Here is a 17,216-nt window from a genome sequence, read left to right as displayed (position 1 = left end):
CAATCTGCGTAATGACTCATCCTCTCTTTGCCTACTGACTCAAACATGTGACCTCAAGCTGCTTCTCTTGAAAAATGAAAATAATTAATCCCTTTCCCCCTCCAAATTTAGGTACTTTGTGTAAACACCCCTTTGTAGACAGGCAATATCTTTCACCATTTTCCTAATCGGTGTCTGCATATGGGGAAGGAGGAAGGGAGTGTAGGTTAGTTATATGCCCGATCTCTTCCTTGTAAGGATGGTGGGACTGAGGCTTACATCTTTTCTATACGGGAGCCATAGGGAAGATGAAAACACTTTGGGATCTTGAAGTAACTATAGGCCCAAAACCGTGACTGTGATGAGGGGAAACTAACATTGTAAACCAAGAAAGAACCAGAACAATACAAAACACCTATACGTATTCCCTGCTCTACAGTACGGCTAAAAGGAGGAAGTAAAGCATGCATAGTATAAACTTTTAAAAACTCCATGAGAGTGGGAAACACTATGTTAAAATTATTGCTGCAAAAGAATGAGTGGTTTTTTCCTTCAAAGAAATATTAGTGCATCATGAGACTATATCACTGTCACTCCCTTATTTTCTTGGTTTTTTTAGATTATCTAAACAGAGCATAGCAGGAATTTTCCAGCAAATTTTTTTTAAGGACTCACTTGAGTCCTTAAATAAAGGGTATTTAAACCCAGATTGCCAGCACAGCAGCAACCAGTGTTGATTATGTCTTTGTTTGCAAAGCAAAACATTAAAACCAGGAGACTTTCAGCGTCCTGCTGTGCATCCAGTATCTCTAATCACTCTTTTTGAAATCTTGTTTCTTGCAGCAATTAAAATTGTGGCTGAAATCCACACACCCATTAAAAACTCCATTTAAAACTATTCCTGATTGAAAGTAGATGCAATACCACACTCACAAAATCAACTTGTGTTTACCTAAAGTTCACAGAAATGTCCAAATTCTCAGAGGAAAGTTTTAACAAACAAACAAACAATGGTATTATATATTTCTACAATGATTTATTAAGATCTAAATTACCTTTATCATGAAATGGAAAATACACTGTAGGAAAACAGGTGAAATTGATACCTGAGAAAATTCCTATGAATCTACATTTTTGGGAGATGACGAAACTTAGAAAGTGGTTCATTAAGGGTAATACCCAGTTAGTTAGGACTTACTTTGTTTCCCCATCTGTTCACCACTTCCTCCTCCTGCTCCCTCTCATATTGCTGTGAGGTTGTATCATGCTGAGAACTTTTCCATTTTCAAAGTTACAGGAATTTTGCAAAAGCCGCCGTCACTGGGCCAAAATATCTGACCCTCAGCAATTACAGTATATATTCTTTTCATAGCATGCTACACAGTAAAAAGTTTACTTCATTCCAGCAAATTATGCAAGAGAAGGTAAATATTCCCTCTCTAAAAATTTTCCGCAGCAATGCAGTTGTAACACAAAAGCTGATAACCAAAAGATGCAGGAAAAATCATGTAGTTCTTTGTAAACTCTTTTTACTGTATAAATACAACAAATACTGAGGCTAAATAATGAAGTTATATTTGAGGATTTATAAATTGAGTCTTCCATTGGCACAGTTACATCATTGTTATGAAAGATTTAAACAAATTAGAACTTTATTTTAAAAAAATATTTGTGGTTGTCCTTGGCAAGAAGGAAATGCAAACTGTAGGTGAACAAACTACTGGTATGGATTTACTACTTTGAAGTTAAAGGATAATTCTGTTTCACTTATTTTTCTTTTTTTATAAATTTGAATACACCTTTGAATATTTCTGCAATTTGGTTGCTTCTGTTTGAAATCAATGTGTTAAAAATTTTAAACGTGTGCAAAAGCTCATGTCAAATTATTAACTTTCTTGTCTTATACTAACAATTTAGAGGATTATTAGAAATATTTGTATCTTTATAAGAAGACAGAGGAAATATGACGGGCATCTACTTAAGCAGAGTGGAATGCTGGAATGTTTCATTTTGTAAACATTTGTTCTATTGTATGTTAGATGCCGCTGACACAAATCCTGACGGTTCTGAGTCAATTCTGTAGCACAATCACAACTCTATTGGAACTACTGCAGCTTTCATTTATGGGTCCTATATGCTGGGCTGAGACAGATTTAAATCTGGTCTATGTTAGTTCAATAAGGAATGGTATAATGCCTTTACTAAGAAGCTTTATCCTAAAAATAAAATTTTTTGTAAGCATACAAGAAAACATGGCTGGAAAAAATATATTCTATGTTTTAAAAAACCTCCAACACCCTCCATACCCCATCCCAAGAGAAGACATATCCTAAAATATACAGTGATCTGAGCACTGCCTGGCTCTATATTGACATTTAAAACCTACAGCCATTAAAACTGTTTCCAGTGATTTGCAATGCCTACATTTTTCGAAAGCAAAACTCAGCCTCAGATTCTAGAAATATCTTTGGAAGTTTTTATCTCAACATCACTATGAGAAAGTAAAATAAGCACTTAAAACTGCCAGTAAAGAAACAAGCAATATATCCATTTTGCCATAAAAGTGGCTTGGTACATATTGTGAAAATGCAGTGTAAGAAAATAAATTTAACACGTGATGATTAAGTCCAGTGCAGTCAATATTGTACTTATTTTGTGAATAGCCAGTACATTAGTGATACACCAATATAGATGACACACAGCATTATCCAGTCTATTCTTGCAATAGGTGGCCTGTTACCTTTCACGTGAAGAATGGCACTTGATGAGATAGTGCCGTTCAAATTTTTAGCCCGAACAACATAGAGGCCAGCATCTTTATCACACACCTTCTGAATGAACAAAGTATGCTTTGTCTCCTTTTGTAAAAGCTTTAAGTGCTCATCTGCAGTCAGTTTCTGGCCCTTCTTGTACCTGAAGCAGAGAGTCAGTTTTCAAGTCAGAGTTTTATCTCTTCATGTCACACAGAACCTTGCAAATTCAGGCAATCTCTGTAACACACTACATTAACAGCAGAGGATAGAGAACACTACTGTGCTCTCCTTTCTCAGTTTTGAAGTTAATCCGTCAATATGTATGAACAGCTAAACTATGAAAATTACTGGATAATACATCTTAACAGTAGAAAATGTGGTTCTGAAAATGGTGTTCAACGCACAAGTCACACCTCTCTCACTGCAGTATTAAAGAGGTTACCTGAGGGCCTGGGCCCTCGGTTTTGTGCTGAAACATTTTTGCTAATAAGGTCGTTAGTTAATCCAACTAATGAAAAGGTTCTAAAAGATCAACAAAAAAACGTTCTAAACTTGTATCCTCAATATAAATGACAGTCAAGAACCTTCTTCCATCCCAGGCCACTTAACATTTACTTAGTTCACATCATCAAACAGGATAGAACAATGCATCAGGAGTTACTCCAGGGAACTGCTGTCATATTCTAACACTTGAGGATCTTTCACCATGTATTGGTATTGACTCCTGATTTAAAAATGGAAATTAGAGAAAATTCTGTCTCTCCTTGCCTCATGATGTTTCAGCACAGGCTACATTTAACCTAATACAAACATGAAAATATTTTTCCACATGTATAACCAAAAATATTTCTACACCAGTACAAAATACACATTATTGGTGAATTTTTAATTTAAAACACCGACATTTTTTTTCTGTTCTCATGAATTTCTAATTTGCAAAATTATTCCAGTTGAATGCTATCTTTTTGAAAGACAATCTATCAACAGTATATATATTTTCGAGTTAAATTAATGCTCTCTTACAATAAAATGAACATCTTATTTCACCAATAATACTCCTCAATCTGTACAATACTGGTATTTAAAACAAAGTAACTTTATTGATACCAACAGAGTATAGCACCAAGGTTGCAGTGTCCAGTAGTTTTCTCAGTGCCACTGAAAAAATTTCAGTTTAACAAAAACTTACAGTTTAATTCTTTAAAAGCGTAATAATAATATTAACATCATTTTTTTCCCAGTAAGAGGCATATTTAGTTTTAATACATTAAAAGAAAGGCCTCCATTGTGAAAGACTAATGGAATAAGTGGAGAAAAGACAAATGAGGTAAAATCGGAGGAATGCATGCAACAACATATAGAACTAGGACAAAAATCTTGAAATCCTGCCCCTCTTTAAGTCCCTATTCCTTTTGGCAGGGCATTTTTAGACTTTAAATGTTCATATTACCTCATCTGTATTTCTCACAAATCCAGCATAAAAGTAATCTAAATCCAGTATAAAAGTAATCTAAATCCAGTATAAAGTAATCTAAATTGACACATAGCAATTAAGAAAGAGATAGACCATGCACACCAATATATGATATAAACTGATTCTGTTAGTGTAGATATTTAGGTGGGTTTTTTTAACCTGTAACCTGCCTTGGTTTTCATAACTGACTTTCACATATGTGTAACTGTGTCCTCATCTATATGTAGTGACTGTATAAATATTTCAGTGTGCATGCATATCTATGTGTCTGTCCATACATAGTGCCCAGAGCCTGGGAAAATGCAGGTGAATTTATTTATGGTAAATCTGAAGCATGCAATTATTTTAAGAAGGCATTGAACAAGTAGAATGCCATATTCCAGAATATGAAAACTATATGACGCTTTTCCTTAAAAAACCTTGGGGTATGTTTGCAGTAGTTTGATACTATCATTCATAAAATTTGGTACAGAGAGATTATTTCAAGTTGGTTAATTGTCGAAAACAATTCTGAAGGTGGAAATCAGGCAGAAGTGTGGAGTAGAAAGGATACAAGCCATTTATTCTAGCCTACAGATTAATTGATTTGGTTGTAAGAGGTTCATGGTGGCTCACTTATAGGTACATTTACTACTTCTCATTGTAAGCTACCCACCATGTCAGTGTAGGCTCTGGGAATCCCGTTACTTCTACTTCCAAAGCTACCGGAGAGCCTTCCATGACGGTTTTGTTAGACAGAAGCTGGGAGAAGTTAGGCGCCTGTCCAGTTAGGCTGGCCATGCTGTTCTTTTCTGAAGAACTTTTAATCTCTTCTCGGGTAACCATCTGCCTCTGACAGCTTCTGGTGGCATCTGATTGAAACACGAAACCTGAGAACGGATCAGGCAAAGCATGTAGCCTGTCCTGGGGTTTAGTACAGTTACTTAAGGCATGCAATTGTTCTTGTGTTTCTGACATGCTTTTATGAAGTTCAAGGTGTTGTAAATGTGTTTTGCACACTTCACTCATCATGCTTTGCACTGGTTTGGCTTTTATAGGGCAGGAAGCAGTGCTAGTTTCAGATATTCCTTGTGAGCTGCAAGTCAAAGGAGATACTGCTCTGACTTTTGGACCAGAATCTGTTAAAGAGAGACAAAAATTTTCGAAGTGATCTGATGGGCTTTCCATTCTATTATTTGTAGCATCAGCAAAAGCAGAATTTGTTAAGAGGTCAGATGCTTCCATCAGTTTTATCATACTAGTGGTTTTCTGCATTTGCAAGCTATAGGAACTGACATGCAGACTATGAGAACTACAACAGCACTGCTCTTCTAGCTCTGTTTCAGAATGTAAGAGGTTGGATTCTGGTGTCTCAGAAAGCGGTGGCAAAGAGATATCATCAGGTGATATACACTCATATTCATCTCCGGAGGGTGTGTCTTGTGCCAGGAATTCAGTCTGTAAACTATCCTCTTTGGCTGAAGATGACAGCTCTGTATCCTGTGAAACAAGATCCTCACCAGCTGGAACGGCTGAAATATCAGCCAATATATTCCTCTCCTCCAATCAGGAGGGGAAAGAAGAGAGAAGAAAGAAGGAAAAAAAAAGACAAAGAGTTATCATTCAATACATCCCTTGTCATGCAGAATGTAGCAACAGTATTTCTTCTAATTAATCTTGATGTATTCTGAGAAGCAGAAAGAAATGGAAGAAAAGATCATTTTTCAGAAAATGTTGCAGCAGCTTGCTGGAATTTCAAACTGTTCAAACAGATTTTAGAAGATATTATTAAAACTATGTATAAGCATTTATTATAACAGTAACAATGAAACAAAAAGTACCTTTCTACAAACAAAGGGCAACCTGTGGATTTCCTGTAGGTTCTGTTTATGTGAGCATTTGCAAGGGGAAGGTGGAGGAGGAGGAGGAGTAGGTGGCCTAATTACATTTTAACGGAACACAGTTACATAGCGACAAAAATATATTAACATCCAACTTGTTGGACTTGGTTCTTTGAGAAAAAAGAGTTGTCAGTCATGCTCAAGAGTTAAATAATTAAACCAACACCTCTATAACATTTTCCAAGCATTTTATATTTCTTTCTTTTTTTTTTTTTATTTTGCCAGCTATTCCAAGATCCTGCCAAATATTAAAAGAAAAGAAATGTAAAAATTATTTTTATGTTAACTTGGATCCAGGAAAAAAAAAAATCCCTCTCATCATGTTTCAAAGAGAATTGGGTGAGGCATAAACTCATTAGTTTTAATCACAAAGCTTCAAAGACGTTATGTGCTTTGTTAATTACTTCTCTGCCTCTTGATTTTTATATGAATGTAATCACATATTCAGATTGATGTCAGTTGTTCAAAGGCTCTCAGCAAAGGTGTGCATAATGTTTTCTTAAGCTACCCTCTCATTGCTGAGTTCTGTACACAAATATGTAATCTACTAAGCAATGTTTCTATCACCTATGAACTGCCCACTCACATAAATTGGGTGATACACTGAATGTCATTGCTTTCCAAAACAGGTCTCTTTGGCAGTATCCAGTACAAGAGTGTGGTGGTATATTTATTTTGGTTTTCTTTTTGCTTTACTGCTCTAAATATGATCTAATAATTAGTACAAAAAATTTTTAAAAAATTGTAAGAAATAGAACCTCATATGTGCCCTGGTCCTCTAGACATGTTAATATATGTAATAGTTTTAATATAGATGCTTTTCCAAGTTATTGCATTTGTTATTTCAAAGCAATGTGATTCATGCCAGATCTATGAAATAATGACTGGAAGGAGGTTGGGGCTTTACAGTGTCTATTTTACTAAACAATTCAATTTAGTTGTAAGATGAAGTTCAAGCTTCCCACAAGCATCCCCTGATGAACTCTGACCCTTGAAGAGATGGGAAAAGACCCTGGGGAAAATGCTGTGGAAAAGAATGGCAGGTGAGCTGTGAGTGAGCAAGCTGCCAGATAGGCTTTGGCAGCATGGGACCAAAAAAGCAGGAGGATCAATGTACCATAAGAAGGTCTAGCACACTTTTAAGAAGGTTATATTTGAAGCAAATTAATATTGCAAAAGCAGCTTGCAGAAGTACAGACAAACTCAGAGATTTTGGCCCACTATACAAGGTTCTAGTGAGAAGAACTTGCCACCTCTTTAAGTGAAGTATGGAGTGATGAAAAGGGTAGAGGCATCGTAGTTGCCACAACTCTCATATGATATTTGCGGTTTCGCATACCCTTGACTTCTCTCCTTGGCAGCTGAGACTCAGTCTGATGAGGACTGACAAAGCTGTGGCTTAGCAAAATAGAGCTATGGACATCTGCTGAGGTGATTCTCCTGAGGGACACTCTTTGGAACAGTCACAAAATTTTGAGTGAAATCTGGGCTGCAAGTCAATACTGAAACTCCCACTGACTTGGAATGGAGGTAAGAAAATTAATTAGGTTTAATTTTGGCTCATCAGATTACAGGACATTTTGTATTGAACTGAAGGGAATGGTATTATTAGCTGAATTTCTAGAAAACATCACTGTTTAATATCTTGTAGTATTTTTCTATGTTAGCAGCTTGCAAAATGGAATTTTTAGGTCTTTAAATCCATTACAAATGGATCCTACGTTCCTAAGCACTTAAATATATTACTACCCACTCCAATTTATCACTTTTTTACGTAGCAAATGATTTACATTTACATCCAGGATCCAAAGACTTCAAAATATTCTTTAATGTAAAGTAATTTATCCCATGAAATATAGCTCTGGCTTTGCTTTGCCTGTATTTCTAAGACTTCATTTGTTCATTGATGATTTGGAAACTTTCATATTCCTTTATTGTATATCTATGAATGAAACATATTTGTCTGTTTGGATTTTTATCATTCTAAATGCACACTCAGTCTTCCCATATCTAATCTCCTTTTGTGCATTGTTCTCAACATGCGTGCAATCACTAATTTGGATTATTTATGATCTCTGATGCAGAGAATTTTGGCAACTGAAATGGAACTTAAGTGTTTTGAGATGAGGATAAAGACGATTATTTGATGGTGAGTTCTGTTATTTCTTCTATAGTGTCATAACAATGTTACACCTAATTATCTTTGACAGGATGTCTTAGTGAACTGCTGACAGATGTAGTTGTGTTCATCATTGTTGCTCTGTTTCCTGTTATTCACACTGTTGTTAAACTGAATCAATGTGCTTGTTTTGTCAGGTTTTTGGTAATACTGTAAATGAGAATATAAGCAAAGCATATCAGTATAACAGTCCTCACTTTTTAGACACAGCAAATTAAGGAGTAGAATTCCCTTGAGAGTACACAATGATGCCCATCAATCTGATTAAATGTAAATTAATATGAACAACACATACTTGTTTAGTGCCTGTAGGAGACAGAGGATTGCTTCTTTTCTCAGCAATGCTTTCTGAATTTGCAAGCAATTCACCTGATGCCATCTGAAAGAAAAATGTTTTAAAATTCCACTTTTTTCGTCATTAAGACTTTAATGATTCAACAAATAATCATGATTTTCACCCTTATTTAGTGCAAATTCTGAGCCATGAGGTTTCTCTCATAGAATATTACTTATAAATCAAATACTTTCATAACTTGTATCTAGGCATCATAGGAACTCTAGGGCTTTGGGAATAGTAACAACAGTCTCCACTATTACTTCCTATATTCCCTTAAGTTTTATTTTTAAAGGAGAGAGCAGAATGTACTCTTTTTTCAGGAAGGGGGAATGGTCACAAAGAGGACCTCTACATTAATAGGACCAAAGGAAAATCAGTAAAAGGTTAAGAAAGGAATACTATTTCAGAAAAGAAAAGGAGATATACAGGCATGTAAAAAATGCTAAAAAATAAAAATTCATGAGGAAGAGTATGTGGATTGGATAGAAGGAAAAGGGCTAACTGAAAATAACTGAAAAACAATCAACCAAGATTACACTGATAACACCCATCCCAATGGAGGCTCTAAGACTGAAAAGCAAAGAACTTTTTAGCAATACACAAAGCCTTTTTAGAAACAGAGTTCTAGTTATTAAAAAATGCAAATAACTGAACTAACCTGCTGCTTTTGCTCCACTTCTTTGTCTTTAGCAGTCTCACATGCTTCTTGACCTTTTCTATCCTCTTTTTTAACAGTAATCAACTCTTCAGAAAATCCAACTTTCTGCCATGTGAAGAGAAAATTAATTAAGTTTATAAATAATAGAAGGTAGCAATTGTTAGCTACACACTGACTTATGCTCTGTACAACGGAGTAAAAACCAAACTGAAATCTTATCTAAAATCTGTCATCAGCACAGGTGTTAATTGCTTATGGGAAAAAAAATGCAGCAAAACCCGATTAATTCATTCTCGGACAAGCAATGACAACATTTTCCAAAGCGGATGGGATCTTTTCTGAGGCAGGGAAACTATAGAAGACTACAATTCTTCAGTATATAAGACTGAAGAATTCCAGTGGCTAGTCAAGAATCTGAGGAATATTAACCAATTTGTACACAGGCTCAGCAAGGAGGAAAAAAGGATTAAGAAAGTAACATAGTTATGAGAAAAAAAGAGAATAAACCACAAATTCAGAAAAATATCAGGATTTCAGGAAAACAGTTCTAGAGAGGAAAGAAACATCTGTGAGTCTCTATAATCAAATTTTTCTAAAAGGTGGAAAGGGAAGAATGTGATCTAAGCATAAAACATAGCATAACAGAAACCTGGACAACCATAATGTATTTTATGAAGACTTGATAAATCCTTCAAAACAGTCGTGGAAGAATCCCACAGATTTCAAAGAACATAACAGTGGCATGAGATAAAGAAAGCCAAAAGCTTTATAGTTACAGTTTTGTGTCTTTCACATCTTTAGCTGCCCAGCCAAAAGTTACAGTCTTAAACAAGTTTCTCATAAGAAAGTGTTGCATTATTAATCTTCCATTCTAGCATTAAACAAGTGAAAAATTCCATGTAATTTTTTCAATCAGTTTTTTTACCTAGGAAGGAAAAATAGTCTTTAATTTTGCACTTGAAAGAATCAAAGTTTTTTCTGGCATTCAGCAGCAATGTAAAATTAGGAAAGGTTATGCAATACATTTCCACTTAATTTGTCATGCCTTAAAAATGACATGAAATGAAACTCAATTTATAGTCATGGCATTCCATACAGATGGCACATGTCTGTTTAGACAGTTTGCTGAATTATTTATTCTTCATAAGATTGAATATAGTCTGGAAATGTTCAATAAGAATATTAGGTTTTAAATCTCAGAATAGTGCATATTGTAAAAAAAAAAAAACCAACCCAAAACAACTTTCCTTTTAATAAAGTTGCAGAATTGTTGTGCAAGAAATTCAATGATTTTATGGAAATTAGTCAAAATAAGGTAGTAAAAATAGTTTGAAATTCCATTTGTCTTGAAAAGATCATACAATGTTGAGCTAGCAGAAAAGATGAAAGGTTCAAGCCCTGTTCTGACAGAACCTGGGAGTACTGTCCTGCACACAATAGTGTTTATGTGATACATGGACAGGGAGGAGAACATAGAAAAACCAAATAGGCATTTATGTTGAGGTTTCTATATGGTCACAGTGCAAGACAAAGCCTTCTTTCCATTCACATAATGACCTTTGGAATTCATTTATATTTTTGGCATCTCTTACAGCTTTTAAGTGTATTAATGCATAATTTGAGTGTTTGTCAACTTTATAGTATAATTCCATCAAAGAAAAGTGAAACAGCATTCAGTATCAACAAAAGTAGGATATTGAAGCATCTTAATTTTACCACCTTCTCAGAAGAATTAACTCATCAGCTGCTGCTGCATGCAGGAGATTTTTCATATATTACTTAGAGAATGGAGAGGGGTCAGTAGACAGTCTTCATTATCTACCTCTATCACCTGTCTTCCATAATTCCTCCTCAGTTAATATGTTATATTGAATTACACCTACAGCAGTTTATCAGAACATGAAACTAAAAATGCTGTTGTCTTTAATATTTATGTAAAAGCAAGGCTTTTCTACCTCAAATTACTTTAGTTTTAACACAACTTGGTTTTCAGGATGTCTTTTCCAAGAGGAGCCAAGTGAGGTTGTTTGGCATTTTGTAGATCTGCAGTTGCCTATTACAATATCAAAGGAAGAAGAATTATGAAAAAAAAAATTGTCTAGATACTCAAAGAAAATTTGACAATTTCTCCTAAACATTGCTTGAAAGGAGTAACAGTTCCGAAAAAAGCAAAGAAAAAGAAACTTAGAAGAAATATTTAGTACCCAAAACAAGTATGTCTTCATTGATTCATTACAATCATTACCTAAGGTAACAGAAAAGTGAACAATTAAGAAGTATTTCACACTACCATAGATGATCCTCAGTTAAAAGCACTGATTCAGTCACTAAGCATGATAAATCGATGTAGATGCAATACATTCTCCAGTTTAAAAAAAAATACCTTTATCTCCTTAAGTTCTCTCAGAGCTCTACACAAGCCATCAACAGAATTCATGATTTCTTTGTACTTTAATAGAGTTTTTTCAACATACTTCTTTCCTTCTTCAATACCTACAAAGACAAAACAGCATGAATGTAGAACAAAATGCCTCAAACATACATGCAACAATCAGTGTAATTTGTAACCCCAAGGTACTACAATAATCATATTTTTTCTGTGTTTTGTTTTGCTGGAGGAATTCTCTGATTCACAGTAATATGCTTTCTCACATCTTAGTAGCTTACTTGAGATGAGTCCTCATAGTTTCTGCAGGTCTTCTCTCTGGTTAGTAGTACTACTTTAAAAAAAGCTGACCTCGTCAAGTGTCCCCTAAACTAGTTGCCACGTTATGTAACTAGGAGGCACTTAGATCCCTGTTACAAGAAACACAAAACAAAGGCAGGATGCAGAAGCTTTTTCTCATGTAATGACTTAACACCACGCAACTTTCTCATGGTGTTCCTAATCAGCTGTTTTCAAAAATCCATTCTGTCCTCTCCTTGCCTGCAGATAGGAATGTTTAAAATATTGAGAAGTCTTAAAAAAATAAAAAAAGAGAAAGAAGAAAAAAGAAGTGATCTGTGCTCTCTAAATAGTCTTTCCAGCACTAAATTAAGAAGAATTTAAAAGCCCAGTTTGAATCTTGAAATTTTTTCAGCTTTACTACTTGAATTGATAGGCTACACTAAATCCCCACACATTTGGACAAAATAACTTCAAAATGTACATAAAAAACTAAAAGTGGGGAAAAGGAAAAAAGGAAAATATGAAGTTTTTTGACTTTGTGGTTTTTTGGTCAGCAATGTTCCAAATCACTACAATTGCAAACACAGTATCTAAATAGCAGTCTACATTATTTGCTAATAAAAATTTGGCAAACAAATCCTACCAGTTATTCACAGTGTGAAGGTGAAAAATAAATTCAGCATTATAATATCCTCTGTCTTGCCTGTTATGAGAGAGCTTACCTGTTATGAGAGAGCTTAAGCCATGAAGTCTTAACTCCAAGCTCATGAGTATTACAAGGACATTTTTATTTCAAGGTGAACTCAGGCTGTATACAGAAAACTAAGTAAATGCCAGACTGCTGAGTACTTTCATATTCTTGTTTTTTGTAAATATTTGTTCTGAAATCCTTCACCTCTTCAAAACAATACTTTAAAACATTAATTTTTTTAAATTCATCTGATTTTTTTCTTCAATGAACAAACCAAGGAATCTGCTTACTTCTGTCCCAAGTTACTGTATTTTGTCCCCACAGTACATTACCAGATATCTCCTCACCATATAACTGTCTAGCAAGATCCATAATCTGCTGAATTTTTTCTTCCTGTTGAGGCACTGTAGGTTCAATAAATTTATTGAATTGCTTATAGAGAGTCTCTATTGCTTCTCTTGTTTTGCATTCTGCAGAGTAGTTGCCAACTCTAATCACTGTTGCGCTCACATCTTCAAACCAAAATTGACACTGAGGGATAAAAAACCTGCATTGTAATGAATCACTGTCTGCAGTTCAAGATGTTGTAGAATAGACTGGATTATTCTTAGACTTTCCATAATCAGTGGCATACAGTATGTCTTAAGTATTCTGACTTAAATTTAACCTGAAAAACACTTGTTAATTACTAATGGTGCTTCAAGTATTAATAGCTGTTAAATTTTCATTAAACACTAGTCCCATGCTCGTCTTACAAGCATGGTGAGGTTATTATTTAACGGTTCTGCAAAAACATGTTTTATTTCTGAGTTCTTTCCACCATGTAAATCAATTGACTAATTTCAAAAACTTCATATTATGGCCTCAATTATAGCTGTGTAAGGGCAGAAGGGTTCTTTAAATTTGACATTTTAGCAGAGAGGTGTCAGCAACCACTAAAGTCACCAGGAATATTTCTACTGACAAGAATGGGCTTTAGAACATACCCATAATAAACACCTTTGGTTAAGAATACTCCAAACAGTCTTAAATTTTACCTCTAGGAAATAATCTATTTCTGTTAAATAAGTGGGGAGTTTGAAAATATAAATCTTCAACAAATACTAACAAATTGTTTTGCTAATGGTATATGCAAGAACATATTGATCAGGTCACTGGGCACTGAAAACATCTCTTTAGCAAAACTTTAGTATTGTGAATCATCATTAAGGGAATTTGTCACACACTTAGATCTCTTTGGAGATAAGAGCAATGTTATTTCTAAATATAAACAGTGATGACCAGAATGAGCTTGCCCCACGGCAAGAGCACCAACAAAATACGGCAAGAAGGAAAATACTGTTACAATACTGTTACAAACCTTTTTTCTTTAAAAAAAGACAATGCATGAGACAGTCCTCAGACACATTAAAATAAAGTTATGAAAGTGTCCAATAAGACAGACTGCAGTTCAGAAAAAAAATTATAGATATATTTAACAACTTAGTCTATTAAAAAAATATTCTTCTGATAAGGAACTGAGTATTTTACATTTCAGTTCATCATTACATAAACCACAGTGGTAACTCATAGTTTGTCAGCTATCAAAGAGGACTTCGTGGCACTTTCTGTGTTGTCTCAGAGCTTACTTAGAGAAAATGAGCTCATGGGTATGATCACACACATGCTGAATGACTATGAAAGTCATGTGGAGGTGGAGACCCCAGTTGCATGAATATGGTGACGTTGCACATTTATTTCCCCCTGTCACTGCAAATTTAGGAAGAAATAATAAAAAAAAAAAAATTTTACCAACTTATTATTTTTGGAAGCTACAGATTAACCTTGAGGCAGTTAAATCACTTTTGTCTATCCCTGTCCTGGCTCATTATTACAGCCACCGTGGGGGTCTCAGGTTTACTAGTACCTCTTTCATCATCTGTTGCAGATGCTCCATGAGATCCAGATTTTGCTTGTAATCTTCCACAACCATGTTAAAATCATTCAGCTGTTTTTGTAAGTCACTGATTGAGCCCAAGAGAACTCTAACTTTAGCATTAGGTTCATTTGCAAAAGGGTCAATGACTTTCTTCTCTAAATTATCCATCTTCTTTTTAAGAATCTGTTTAAAAGACATTGCAATATTAAATACCACAACAAAATGTTTCTATTTTTAGAAGTTTAATATAAAAAGCAGGGGAAAACCATACAAACATATTATTGTCCTTTGTTTTAAAAATTATAAGCTGCTCTTTCAAAAATCAAAGGAAACTGGAGGACCTCTGCAATGCTGACTAAAATCGATATAAATTAAATTTATTAAATGTATAATTGAGCTAATTTTTTCAGTTTAAAAATAAAAAAATATCTGCAGTAATAAAACATGGTCATGCATGACTTGCAACTAAAAAGACCATTGAAGGAATATTTTCTGGTGAATGTGAAAAATGGGTGAAGCTAGCAGGGTTCTAAGCTGCAAATGAGCATGATCAACTCCAGGCAATGAATACAGCCAAAGGTTGTAACGAAAAGGTTCATCTTACGTGAAGAAACAAGAAAGACAAGAAAGTAGCTTCATGCCAGAGATGATTATTCTGGGGTTTTTTAAGGAGAAGAAAGACTAGGTCACACGTATTGTGAAGTAATAGAGGCAAGAAGAATAAAAGATTAAACAGAAAAATAATGGTGGATAAAAGGAGTGAAGTCAGGAATTGAGTCAACATAATTTCACTGAAGTAAGTGGAAAAGTAACAGGAATAGAACAGTGAAAAATGTCTCAGGCAATGACAGACAGGAAGGATATAATGATGAGTAAGAGAAGTGCACAATAAATTTTGTGATTTGCCAATCTCCTGTGATGGGCTTGGCATAGGCCACGTAATTCAACAGGTGAAGCTTTTACTAAGCCTAGAATTTCTACTACCTGTATTTTCTCTGCATATGTATCAACTTGCTGAATCTGTATTCTAAGCACTTTCATATTTCGAGCTTTTTCAGTTTTCTTCATATAGTTAAACTTCAAATTGTTGAATTTCTTTTTGAGATCCTTAAATGATTCTCTGAGCTGTAACAGAGTAAGCACTTTGTTAGTAAAAAATGACACATCACACATCAATTTAGGTTTTTTCAAGAGCTGTTAAATGAACAATTTGAACACTTAAAATTTAATACAGAAATTAGTAATACTAGGCCATCTCATAAAGCATCCTTTGTTCCTCAGAATTTCTTTACAGTAATGGAAACTCGTAATCCTGCTAAATCAGTATTTTTGCTTTCTGGATGCAGAATACTGTTTCCAGAATGACTGGGGCTAAAAAAGGGTTTGGACAAGCGATGAGATCATTGCTCAGACAACCTATGAAAAAAATCTTGTCCAGGATCTTCCACTGATTTTAACTGGAGGTAGATGCCCTTCACATCCTTCAGTCCATTTAGTAGAAATGGTAGTCATGTAAATGTATACCCATACTTAGTTTCCAAAAAACCAGTTTTACTGGGCCTGGGCAAGTAGATTTGGTTTTATTCATATTACTCTTGTCCTACAATAAAACATTTACTTTATGTCGGGTTGTTTTTTGGTTGGTGTATCGTCCCATTCCCTACCCCTTTTTCAAAAGTCCTGCTTCCTAAAAGAAGTTACGTATGGGCTTAATTTTATACACTCTGCTAGTCCAAGCATCTTAGTACAATCACTCGCAGCATACAAAGAGGAATACAGCTCTTTGCAGGATCAAGATGTAGACTGTATGACCACCTGACTTGCAAATAACTATGCTCTGAATATGGCAGCAGAGAGATTGTGCCTAACAGACACAGAAAGCCTCGCCTAACTACTGCTAGTAGACTCGGTACTGTGTGAGAATACTTTTGCCAGTCAGCACTGATGTGGTGCAGCAAGCCCAACATTAGGGAAAATTATTCTTATGATAATATAAATTAAACTCAACTAAGTAGGTCCAATTATGAAGTGTCCATGACTTTGAAGACTTTTCAGATGAACTCATATCAGCTAGCTACTATTAAATCTAGTTACATTAAATTTGTTCTAAAACTCTTTTTTTAATTAGATGGAATATAGCTACACAATATTTTACTATATTTTCTTTAATCTACAGAAAATATTATAAAGAGTCAGAAGGATAGGAATGACACTGATGAAGCTCTAGAAATCTGCAATTTCATTTACATACATATGGATCAGATGCATTCCAATTTACCAGAAAGAGTTTAATACATATCAAAAAGAAGAGTCATATATGATGAACATAAATTTAAACCCAGTGTTTATTTACCATGAGAACTAGTCATAATATAGGGTTGTTATATTCTTTAATTTTTGTTTTCAAGTGACAGTTATGTTTACTTTAATATTGTCTTACATGTGGGCCTTTAATAAATGAGATGTCATTTTTTTTCATTATCAATGTTATATAAATAAGCATATCAAAACCAGTTAGATAAATTATTGTTAAAGGGCTATGAAATTTTTAAGCATAGTTTTCTTTATATTTTTTCTCTGAAAGTTATGCAACCAATTTTATTTACAACTTTTAAAAGTCCTTTCAGATATTACTGTTACTTTTTAATTTCTTTAAGCAAGAGATACGAGAATCAGACA

At 34.5% G+C, this 17,216-nt stretch overlaps 1 protein-coding gene across 4 annotated transcripts in view; it reads right to left on the bottom strand.

Annotated features, from left to right (window-relative positions):
• CCDC141 (coiled-coil domain containing 141) overlaps positions 1 to 17,216 on the bottom strand; it is a 71,279-nt gene that overhangs the window by 5,114 nt on the left and 48,949 nt on the right. For 2 of the 4 annotated variants that reach the window (XM_048310142.1, XM_048310141.1), the window contains exons 19-26: positions 15,522 to 15,662; positions 14,526 to 14,720; positions 12,967 to 13,150; positions 11,644 to 11,753; positions 9,261 to 9,365; positions 8,561 to 8,644; positions 4,862 to 5,745; positions 2,720 to 2,892 (exon numbers count right to left, since the gene is read on the bottom strand). In XM_048310142.1, the coding sequence (XP_048166099.1) occupies positions 2,720 to 2,892; positions 4,862 to 5,745; positions 8,561 to 8,644; positions 9,261 to 9,365; positions 11,644 to 11,753; positions 12,967 to 13,150; positions 14,526 to 14,720; positions 15,522 to 15,662 (1,876 nt within the window). The remainder of the gene's footprint in view (positions 1 to 2,719; positions 2,893 to 4,861; positions 5,746 to 8,560; positions 8,645 to 9,260; positions 9,366 to 11,643; positions 11,754 to 12,966; positions 13,151 to 14,525; positions 14,721 to 15,521; positions 15,663 to 17,216) is intronic. The other 2 variants (XM_048310143.1, XM_048310144.1) reach the window with 2 other exon arrangements.

Source organism: Corvus hawaiiensis, chromosome 7 (assembly GCF_020740725.1).
Source record: "Corvus hawaiiensis isolate bCorHaw1 chromosome 7, bCorHaw1.pri.cur, whole genome shotgun sequence".
Taxonomy (NCBI): Eukaryota; Metazoa; Chordata; class Aves; order Passeriformes; family Corvidae; genus Corvus; species Corvus hawaiiensis.
Note: the sequence above shows the minus strand (reverse complement) of the source record. Positions and strands in the feature narration are given on the sequence as shown.